The following is an 11688-nucleotide window of genomic DNA, read 5'->3' as shown; positions in this document are numbered from 1 at the left end:
AACTCAGTCCGAGCAGCTGAGTCCTTAGCAATCTTCAAGAATCGGCTAAAACCACATCTCTTCCATCTTTATTTGACCCTCTAACTCTAGCACTCTCTATTCTAATTCTATTCTTAAAAAACACTAGCTTCTCTATTCTTTTTGTATTCTATCTATTTGTTTTCTCTTTATTTAATATACAATTAACAAAAAGCAAAAAAAAGGGGCCTCTAACATTTGCTTGCTCTATTCTTTTTCTATTCTATCTGTTTTTCTTTTTATTTATTATATAATTTTTAAAAAACCTTGCTACATGTACTGCGTTAAGCTAACTGAGATTTGTTATAGCAGTTGCATATCATTGCTCTTTTGTTGATTTTGATTGCTTCCATTGTCCTCATTTGTAAGTCGCTTTGGATAAAAGCGTCTGCTAAATGACTAAATGTAATGTAATGTAAATATGAATCGCGATTCTGTTTTCTAACATTTCTAATGGAATCACAAGTTTCAAAATCAATGTTCTAAAGCAGCAGTTCTTAATCCTGTTCCTCGCGTCCCCTGCCCTGCACTCTCTCTCTCTCTCTCTCTCTCTCTCTCTCTCTCCAGATCATCAGCTCATCAGCTCCATCAATGAACTGTTCCAATTATACACTTTGTGTATAGACAGACAGATATTTTTCACATAGCTACGAGAAGCGTTAAACATGGATGTGCATGCGGTTGCCGTGGTAGCGAGCAGTACTTGCTGTCAAACCCTTCCTACTGTTACAAAATAAACAATTTACAAAAATGCTACAACATAATCATGTATTCTGCTGTATTAAAGCTTTAATCAGGATAAAACTGTATATTAGAAGCTAACATAAGCACTAGCATTTACAAGTAACAGCGCATCTAAAAGTCTGAGAAAACAAAAAAAAAAAAACACACCATTCAGAAACGTCCTGTAAGAGCCGTGCTTGCACAGGTTCTGCGCGATCCTCTTCACTAATATTCTCTGGGTCTCATTCGGGCTCAAATTGATAAGCAATATTGATGATGCCATTGTTTACAATACAACCGGAGCACGTGCCACTGAGCTGAGGGGCATGACGTTTAGACGTGCAGTAGGCGGTTTAACGAATCACAATACATTGAGCCAGTTGACCAATCTGAGCCCATCGTGTATTTATGACGAAAGGGCTTCATAAAACCAGGAAATCATCAGAGCGTTAATCGGAGAAGGGACAGAGCGGTGTAGAATAAAGGTAAATTATGTGAAACATTAATGCGTTTTTTTAAAAACAAAGCATTAACTCATGTTAGACTGCACCCCATAAACACAATCAAGCCTAGAAAAAAAGCAGTCAACCACCCCTTTAACTTTTGAATGGTAACAGTTTAAAATTCAAACAAGACCTTGTCATTACCTTTTTTTGTACCCCCATATTTTTATTTTATTTGGATGTTTTTCATTAATTTTGTTGTTGGCTTGGATTTAGAATTCATATTCATGTGGACAGTTTTCTATTAATCTGATCAACATCCAAGAAAGATCATACAAAAATGCTACAACGCAATCATGTATTCTGCTCTATTAAAGCTTTAATCAGGATAAAACCGTATATTAAAAGCTAACATAAGCAGTAGCATTTACAAGTAACAGCGTATCTAAAAGTACGAGACAACAACAAACAAAAAAAACTACTATTCTGAAACGTCCTGTAAGAGCCGTGCTTGCACAGGTTCTGCGCGATCCTCTTCACTAATATTCTCTGGGTCTCATTCGGGCTCAAATTGATAAGCAATATTGACGACGCCATTGTTTACAATATAACCGGAGCACGTGCCTCTGAGCTGAGGGGGCGTGACGTTTAGACACACACTAGGCGATTTAGCCAATCACAACACACTGAGCAAGCTAACCAATCTGAGCCCATTTCTGAGGGAAGGGCTTCATAAAACCAGGAAATGATCAGAGCGTTCATAGGAGAAGGGACAGCGGTGTAGAATAAAAGTAAATTATGTGAAACATAATACGTTTTTTTTTAAACAAAGCATTAACTCATGTTAGACTGCACCCCATAAACACAATCAAGCCTAGAAAAGAAAAAAAAAGCAGTCAACCACCCCTTTAACTTTTGAATGGTAACAGTTGAAATTTTTAAACTGTATCTTCTTTGTCAAGCCAACACTAATTCAACATGTCAAACCAACATTCAACATGATCATTTAATTGTGCATTGTCCAGCCTCCCATCTGCACTGAGACCTTGTCATTACCTTTTTTGTACCCCCATATTTTTGTTGTTATTTTATTTGGATGTTTTTCATTAATTTTGATGTTGGCTTGGATTTAGAATTCATATTCATGTGGACAGTTTTCTATTAATCTGATCAACAACCAAGAAAGATAAAACCTTTTTTTTTTTCTTTGTTCTTCGCAGTGCCTATGAAGACCACAGGAAAGCCCAGGTCATTAAATACCTGCCGTGCACAGACCACATCATACCATTTTAACCAAATATGTTCTAATATGTATTTTTTGTTTATTTTGACTAACAGGAATGCTGTCGGAAACTTCAAGCAGAGCTGACAGAATTGCAAAATGTTGAGGAACCTCACTCAGAAGATTTGAAACCTTTGGTAACAAACAGATTCACTCATTATAAAGATAAATGTTTCGGTGGGTTTCTGTGTCTAATTATGGCTCTGTGTTCAGGAAGAGGACCTGGAGGAGCTCAGCAGCCGAAGTAGAGAGGAAAGAGAGGAATTTGAAGCTGCGCGGAATCAGGTGCTGACACACAAGAGGGAATATGAGGAGCTCTCCCGGCTCTCCCGGCATGTGTAACATCATCAGTGGACAGCTTTTAACCACCAGAGTCCTAATTCATCTTTGCTAATGTTTAAAAATAGCAGGCTGTCAAGCTTTAAAATAAGGATCATGAGCTTCAAGTTCACTACTGAACAGTCCACAACAGCACACATTCTTAATTATCAATGTGTGCAATCTAGTAAACAGTTTTGTATTGCTTGTAGTGCTTGTAGGAGCAATTGAGCAACAGTGATCAGGAGTTGGAGAGGAGTAAACATCATAAAGAAGAGAAGCAAGAGAAGCGGAAAGCCCATGTGGACATGATTGAGACACTAAAGAAGAACTTGAATGAGAAGGACCAGCTGTTACAGGTGACCAAATTAGATATGAAGGGTTTTCCGTTTGTTTGAGTGAATCTATTTTTGACAGGCTTCCATAGCGAAAGCCTTAGAAATTTGCCCCGAGCGCTTGGATGTGAGGAGAACAGCGAAGAGCTTGGACAGCGAGATCAGCCGCCTCAGACACAAGATCAACACACAGCAAGACCAACAAGGACACAGAGACACTATCGTCAGGTACATAGACAGTCTCCAGCTGTCAAACAAATGTGACCGGGTGGTATTTCACCCCAAAATCAAAAGAAAGAAACAAGAAATTATATTTAATGTGAAGAAAAAAGAAGCCTATTTTCAGAACCATTAAAGGAATAGTTCACCCAAAAATGAATATTTACTGAAATTTACTCACCCTCAGGACGTCCAAGATGTAGATGAGTTTGTTCATCGGAAAATATTTTGAGAAATTTAGCATTACATCACTTGCTTAGCAATTGATCCTTTGCAGGAAATGGGTGCCGTCAGAATGAGAGTTCAAACAGCTGATAAAAACATAATAATCCACAAGTAATCCACAACACTCCAGTCCATCAATTAATGATTTGTGAAGTGAAAAGCTGTGTTTTTAATTAAAAAAAATAAAAACTATAATTAAGATGATTTTTAACATCAAACGAGTGCTCTACCATAATACTGCTTTCTCAAGAGAAAAATTCACCTTATCTGAATCAAGAGAGAAATATGCATTTACAAGCAAAAACAACCCGAAGCAATTCTAAACATATATTTTCTTGTGAGATTGCAAAAGGAGATGGATTTTATTCCACTGGAGGAAATGTTATTATGGATTATGGACTCTATTTTAGCCGAAAGCAATGGTATAAAGTTAAAACACTATAATGATGGATTTGTTTCTTACAAACATGCAGCTTTTTGCTTCACAAGATGTTAATTGATGGACTGGAGTGGTGTGGATTATTATGATGTTTTTATCAGCTGACTCTCATTCTGACGGCACCCATTCACAGCATATGATCCATTAGTGAGCAGTTGATGTAATGCTAAATTTCTCCAACTCTGTTCTAAAGTAGAAACAAACTCATCTACATCTTGCATGTCTTACAGTTTTGCAGGATATTTAAACATATTTCCTCTCTGATTCTCCCCTCAATTCTTAAAATAAACTGTTTGTGATATTTATACTAATATATACCATGGTATATGAATATGATCATTAGGGATGCACCGCAATGAAAATTCTGGGCCGAAACCGAAGATTCTGGATGCACTTGGGCGAAAACCAAAACCGAAAATGCTTTGTAATGATTAATTATTATTTTATTAAATAATATAAAGTAATTTTGTAAGACTTTTTAATTTAATTCAATAATTTTAGTGATAATGAATTTAAAAAACACAAGCCAATAAAATAACCACACTTTTACTGAAAGTAACACAATAAAACTGGACAGAATTTATATTAATATCCGTAACACTTTACATTGTTCATTAGTTAACTACTTTAGTTAACATGAACTAAGAATGAATAGTTCTTCAGCATTTATTAATCTTAATGTTAATTTCAACGTTTACTAATGCATTATTAAAATCAGCAATTGTGCTTGTTAACAGTTAATGCACTCTGAATTAACATGAATTAACAGTGAACAACTGTATTATCATTAACTAACATTAAGAAAGATTAATAAATACTGTAATAAATGTATTGTTCATTGTTCGTTCATGCTAGTTAATACATTAACTAATGGAACCTTACTGTAAAGTGTTACCTTAATATTAAATATCAATATAATATTTTTATTTACGTCTATGTTACAGAATCAGAAATTTTTTTTTTTCCTTGTTTTTTTTTCATTAAAAAAAAGTGGTTTTGCCTGTAGTGTCTTGCCTTAAAACAGCAAGTTACAGTGGGACGTATCAAAGGGCTTGTCCATTTTAGTGCAGATTTTAAGGTACTGATGATAATGATGTAGGTTGTGTTTCTGTGTGTTTCCAGGTATCTTTCTGTACGCTGTAAGTACTACTTTGACGCCATGCTGTTTCAGAGAGGATACATAGGGAAGATGACCTTTGATCATAAGGATGAGACTCTCTCCATATCAGTAAGACTTTGCAAGATGATAACATCATTGATGTAGTTGTTTTCTTGATGAACAAACACCGGAGGCATGCAGTCTTGTATAATTTAATTTTTTTGAATAGCCTATGCTCTCAAAAATGTCCTTGGGTCAGGATTTTACTCTACATGCAGTAACCGTGACTTTTTATAAGTACAGTAGTTTCTCATGATGACGGTCATCTGTCTCTTCCTCAGGTTCAGCCAGGAGAGGAAAAAATTCCCTATTAAGGACAACGCAAGCGAATAGGGTAAAAAAAAAAGTCACCATACTTCCCCAGTTGATTGATTATATTAAGAATTGTGTTTTATATTACAAGTTTTTTGAAATGGTATGTTTAAAAATGCAAATAAGCCATTATTTAGTTAAATAAGCAAGAATGTGCATACATTTCCAGAACAGGAATCTGAAAATTGTATAAAGCCAGGTTCAAAATTCTTGTTTCATTTTGCTGACAGTTAAAGGTTTTTACATCAGGGATTTTGGGTATCGTTTTATCACTCCATAAATCAGAAAATACTGTACTTTACATCAGCCAGAAAAAAAAAATCAGATGCACAAAGATAAAGTGCAGTAAAATAAGTTTTCTTTCTACTAGTCTGAAACAGCATGTTACAAAAAGCCCAAAATCTCAAAATTGACCAGTGCATTAAAAAAAAGTGGTTTTGCCTGTAGTGTCTTGCCTTAAAACAGCAAGTTACAGTGGGACGTATCAAAGGGCTTGTCCATTTTAGTGCAGATTTTAAGGTACTGATGATAATGATGTAGGTTGTGTTTCTGTGTGTTTCCAGGTATCTTTCTGTACGCTGTAAGTACTACTTTGACGCCATGCTGTTTCAGAGAGGATACATAGGGAAGATGACCTTTGATCATAAGGATGAGACTCTCTCCATATCAGTAAGACTTTGCAAGATGATAACATCTTTGATGTAGTTGTTTTCTTGATGAACAAACACCGGATGCATGCATAGAGGCATGCAGTCTTGTATAATTTAATTTTGTTGAATAGCCTATGCTCTCAAAAATGTCCTTGGGTCAGGATTTTGCTCTACATGCAGTAACCGTGACTTTTTAAAAGTACAATCGTTTCTCATGATGACGGTCATCTGTCTCTTCCTCAGGTTCAGCCAGGAGAGAGTGGTAAGGCCGCTCTGAGTGACATGCGTTCACTGTCTGGAGGAGAGCGTTCGTTTTCTACCGTGTGCTTCGTTTTGTCACTGTGGGCCATAGCTGAAGCTCCGTTCCGTGCTTTAGATGAGTTCGATGTGTATATGGTAAGGAGTATATTCAGTATGTTTTTACAAAAATATTAGACTGCACAACTGCTTTCATCTTTGATAATAAAAAGAAATGTTTCTTGAGCAGCAAATCAGCACATTAGAATGATTTGTGTTTTATATTACAAGTTTTTTGAAATGGTATGTTTAAAAATGCAAATAAGCCATTATTTAGTTAAATAAGCAAGAATGTGCATACATTTCCAGAACAGGAATCTGAAAATTGTATAAAGCCAGGTTCAAAATTCTTGTTTCATTTTGCTGACAGTTAAAGGTTTTTACATCAGGGATTTTGGGTATCGTTTTATCACTCCATAAATCAGAAAATACTGTACTTTACATCAGCCAGAAAAAAAAAATCAGATGCACAAAGATAAAGTGCAGTAAAATAAGTTTTCTTTCTACTAGTCTGAAACAGCATGTTACAAAAAGCCCAAAATCTCAAAATTGACCAGTGCATTAAAAAAAAGTGGTTTTGCCTGTAGTGTCTTGCCTTAAAACAGCAAGTTACAGTGGGACGTATCAAAGGGCTTGTCCATTTTAGTGCAGATTTTAAGGTACTGATGATAATGATGTAGGTTGTGTTTCTGTGTGTTTCCAGGTATCTTTCTGTACGCTGTAAGTACTACTTTGACGCCATGCTGTTTCAGAGAGGATACATAGGGAAGATGACCTTTGATCATAAGGATGAGACTCTCTCCATATCAGTAAGACTTTGCAAGATGATAACATCTTTGATGTAGTTGTTTTCTTGATGAACAAACACCGGATGCATGCATAGAGGCATGCAGTCTTGTATAATTTAATTTTGTTGAATAGCCTATGCTCTCAAAAATGTCCTTGGGTCAGGATTTTGCTCTACATGCAGTAACCGTGACTTTTTAAAAGTACAATCGTTTCTCATGATGACGGTCATCTGTCTCTTCCTCAGGTTCAGCCAGGAGAGGGTGGTAAGGCCGCTCTGAGTGACATGCGTTCACTGTCTGGAGGAGAGCGTTCGTTTTCTACCGTGTGCTTCGTTTTGTCACTGTGGGCCATAGCTGAAGCTCCGTTCCGTGCTTTAGATGAGTTCGATGTGTATATGGTAAGGAGTATATTCAGTATGTTTTTACAAAAATATTAGACTGCACAACTGCTTTCATCTTTGATAATAAAAAGAAATGTTTCTTGAGCAGCAAATCAGCACATTAGAATGATTTCTGAAGGATCATGTGACACTAAAGACTGAAGTAATGATGCTGAATATTCCGCTTTGAATCACAGAAATAAATGACATTTTGAAATATATTCAAATAAAAAACATTTACTGTAAATTGTAATATTTTACAATATTGCTGTTTTACTGTATTTATGATTAAATTAATTCAGCCTTGGTGAGAATAAGAGACTTGTTGAAAAAAATGTTTAAATCTTACCAATCCCATTCTTTTGAACAGTAACAGTAGTTTTGAACAGTCTCTCTGGGATTTTATTAATATTTACTAATTACATTTAATCAGGATTTTGTCTTCAGTGTATATTTTGGGTGCTGTAACTGATAACCATTTTTTCCACAGTTTAGCTTTTTGTAGTTCATTTAAACGGTCAAACAATGTTAACAAATGAATTTTTACAAATACAAAAATGTAATGTTGTCTCTGTTTGATATGTGGCCATAAAGTATGCATACATAATAAATATGCAAATACAAAAATTCATTCATTTTGGGCTCAAAACATGTCACTAAGTATAATAAAAAGAACACTGAGTAATAACAAAAATGTAACTGAGTAATAAAACCCTTTTTAATCTCTTAAAATGTTGTTTAAAAAAAAAAAAAATTTTTTTTTTTTTTTTTTTTTTACACTTCTGTCACTCCTTGATGTATCATGTGAAGTAGCCATTAACATGTTTTGCGAATTCAGTAAGATATTTGTCATGGCTACTAAGGAGAATCAGGTGCCTGGAGTTCTGGAGAAGAGCATGCAGTCACTGTATTGTGTGTTTGCTCTCTCAGGACATGGTGAACCGGAGGATCTCCATGGACATGATGCTAAAGATCGCTGCCAGTCAGCGCTACAGACAGTTTATTTTCCTCACACCACAGAGCATGAGGTAAAGAGCTTCTCTAGTGTTCATGCAGAAATGTGTAGATGTAGTTAGATTAGAAGACATGATTGCCTTATTTTTATCATTTATAACACAGTTTTAAATTTATAGTCCTAGTAAAAATGTAATGTTCTGTTCTTTCTGTATCAGTTCTCTGCCAGTCAATAGACTGATCCGCATCCACCGTCTGAATGACCCTGACCGCAGCCAGTCAACCCAGAATGATGCTGCTATCCTTTGAACATCTTATGTGCATCAGGCAAAGTACTTATAGCTGACAGCTGCACTTTACAGTTCTATGCGCACAAGTTTACTGGCTTTTTTTCTAAGATCATTTAAATTTACATTTATAAATAATTGTGTTATTTAAAACCAAAATTTGCAGGTTCTGTTTTGTTCTGCACTTTAAATTTTTCTAAAATAATAGTTTTTAGTTTTTATAAAAATGTGATTGCAATGTTATTTGCATTTGTACCTGTTGAATAAGGCATATAAAGGCCAGTAATAGCGTGTTGCTGTTATTTGTTTTTATTTCATTTTCAGTCTTCCATTGTTTTATTTTTATCACTGAACTACTTAAAAATGTAAATGTTTCTAGTATAACAAGAAATAATCTGTCACTATTTTGTTTGATCATCAAAAATGCATAGTTTTGTATTACTGGTGTAACAGTATGGAAAAATTAAAAGTCAGTTGAAGGAAATCACATGAGAGATATGAGAGAGAATCATATTACCTGTTTTTTTTTTTTTTTGTATTTACAGAAAGTTATGAATCTTTAAACATTGACCGGACATTCATCCGGCTTCTGAATGGGCAGAATGCAAATAATGCTGTAAATTGTGGTTTCCCAGTAAAGCTTATGACATACAGTCACAATGGCACTGATTCAGTTCTGTGATCATCTTTAAACCTGTACTTCAGTAGCGACTACATGATGGCGTCCATTTGTCTCTGAGTCTCTTACTTGACTCACAGTTCCTCTTTGCTGAGTCAACTTGTCATTGCGAGTTACGTCCTGTCATTTTTTGAGGCAGTTCCTCTTGACATACATTTGTGGTTTTTATGATTGATTGTGTGCAAACTGGGGACTGAACATTATGTTGCCTGTTCATTGCTCATTCATTGTTCACTGTTTCCTATTAGATTTTAGTCAGAATATATTCAAACATATAGCAGGGTGGCCGCGGGTCCTTAAAAGGTCTTAAAATGTCTTAAATAAAGTTTTCCTAATTTGACAGCGGTGATATTTTGTTTTCTTTTTACATTTAAATGCGTTAAATATTACATATACGTATGTAATATAATGTGTATTTCCATCACAGGCTTGGTCTTAAATATCATATAAGGTGGTATTAAAAAGGTCTTAAAAAGTCTTAAATTTAACTTGTTCATATCTGTAGACACCCTGTATAGACTGAACCATAATTTACAGAGTTTTGAAATTTACCTTTGTGAGTTTTTGTCTGTGTATGTTAACTTAAATCTTAAGTCAGAAATACTGTACATTTTAAATGTATTTTTCTGCTTAAAGATAGCTCTGACAACTTATAGCAGAAACATGCATTTAAAATTTATAGTATTTCTTTGGAAAATGGTCCAAAAAAAATAATGATTTATCATGAACTACAGAGATTGTTGTCCAATCAAATTCTCCGTATAATGAGAATGTCCCTCCCCCAATACCATCTGAATTATAAATATGTAAATATGATTAAATTGTATAGGTAACAGCTGTAATTTTTCAGATTGAGTATATACATGGATGTTTATTCATGTGGCAAAAAAAAACCCTGAAAACTATTTAAATGTTGAAAAAGGTATCATTTATAATTAACAAAACTAAGTCTTGCATTTATATAAATGAAATTAATATTACATAAAATTATTTCTTTTTTTTAAATCACAGCATGGTTAACAAAAGACAGAATTAAATCATTATTATTTTATTGCATTTGCTGCTAGCTATTTTGTATAAATATGTAAAGAGCTACAAAATAGCTGCAACAAATTATCAGCTTGTAAAAAAAAATTACAGCACATTCCAGCATTGATTGGTCTGGCCATGAAACAGGTAGCGTAATAATTAGTGGCTGTACAGTTACTGTTAGTAGATGGATCTAATTTCAGGTCTCAAGTACTTTAGGTAATATAGGTGGCTTTCGTTTCACCCCTACAAAATGAAGTACTGGTCTAAAATGGTTCATCCAGAAGTCAGTGCGATTCCTGGCCGTCAGTCCCCGGTAGCATCAGCATAGAGCAGGAATCCAGAAAACGTGCTGTCGTCCTCGCTGCTGGAATAAACACCGTTCCAGTCCCGCAGAGTCTCCAGCCAGACCTGGTCTCCAGATGATAGACGCAGCACTGCCATGTTGGAGGCCTGGTCAATGTCCTGGCCGTAAAGGGAGTGGCGAGTTCGCAGTTTCCGAATGCCGTTCACCACCAGGGCTGCGCGCAGGGGGCGATTACGCACTGTTATGTAGTAGGAAAAGACGTATACTCCCCCATGAGTGCAGTTAAACTTACTGGCGTGGAGGTCCCAGTGACCCTCCTCGTTGTAAATTACTTTATCAAACTTGATCGGCAGGCCAGGTGGTGGGAACGATCAGCTGGGAAAGTGACCAATGCTGAAGGCTGAGCGCTTCTGAACAGCAGGTTCACCCTTAAGGCCCTTGAGTCCCCTAAAACCTCGTGCTCCCTTCAGGCCTCGTGTGCCTTTCTGCCCTGGTGGTCCATGGGGTCCTGGAGGACCAGGCTCTCCCTGCTTACCTGGGGGTCCTGGGTCTCCCTTCGGACCCTTAGCCCCAGGAAGCCCATTTGTGCCATTCAGACCTGGCACACCCATGTCTCCTTGAGGCCCTGGCTAGAGACCTGCGCGGAACGGATTTTTCAGTCCCGCTCCCACAAGATTCTGTCCCGCTCCCGCAGAAATATATCTTGTCTGGTCCCGCTCACGCCCGCAACATTCATGTTTTATCCCGCTTCTGCCCGCATAAAAGTAATCTATATAGATTTTTTTCAGTATATCGAAGAAATTTACATGAAATGGTTCTGTAACATCTCCTAAGCTCCACAACA

General features: G+C 36.1%; 1 protein-coding gene, 1 long non-coding RNA gene and 1 pseudogene across 2 annotated transcripts in view; 2 read left to right on the top strand and 1 right to left on the bottom strand.

Annotated features, from left to right (window-relative positions):
• The window catches only part of LOC107715495 (structural maintenance of chromosomes protein 6-like), a 30495-nt gene extending 21346 nt beyond the window's left edge, over window positions 1-9149 (top strand). The window contains exons 19-28 of the mRNA XM_016521650.1: window positions 2523-2603; window positions 2680-2751; window positions 3006-3143; window positions 3202-3347; window positions 6037-6142; window positions 6367-6512; window positions 7124-7229; window positions 7454-7606; window positions 8519-8616; window positions 8761-9149. Of these exons, the coding sequence (XP_016377136.1) occupies window positions 2523-2603; window positions 2680-2751; window positions 3006-3143; window positions 3202-3347; window positions 6037-6142; window positions 6367-6512; window positions 7124-7229; window positions 7454-7606; window positions 8519-8616; window positions 8761-8851 (1137 nt within the window). The 3' untranslated portion in view covers window positions 8852-9149. The remainder of the gene's footprint in view (window positions 1-2522; window positions 2604-2679; window positions 2752-3005; window positions 3144-3201; window positions 3348-6036; window positions 6143-6366; window positions 6513-7123; window positions 7230-7453; window positions 7607-8518; window positions 8617-8760) is intronic.
• On the top strand, window positions 2055-2710 carry LOC107715510 (uncharacterized). The gene is made up of 3 exons (XR_001637100.1): window positions 2055-2432; window positions 2523-2603; window positions 2680-2710. It is a non-coding gene; the product is annotated as an uncharacterized LOC107715510 (long non-coding RNA).
• A 1545-nt stretch (window positions 9150-10694) lies between the features above and the next one.
• LOC107715494 (otolin-1-A-like) overlaps window positions 10695-11688 on the bottom strand; it is an 11414-nt pseudogene continuing 10420 nt past the window's right edge.

This window comes from Sinocyclocheilus rhinocerous, unplaced genomic scaffold (genome assembly GCF_001515625.1).
Source record: "Sinocyclocheilus rhinocerous isolate Xijiao unplaced genomic scaffold, SAMN03320098_v1.1 scaffold510, whole genome shotgun sequence".
NCBI classification, from domain to species: Eukaryota; Metazoa; Chordata; class Actinopteri; order Cypriniformes; family Cyprinidae; genus Sinocyclocheilus; species Sinocyclocheilus rhinocerous.
This window is presented reverse-complemented; position numbering and strand designations above follow the sequence as displayed.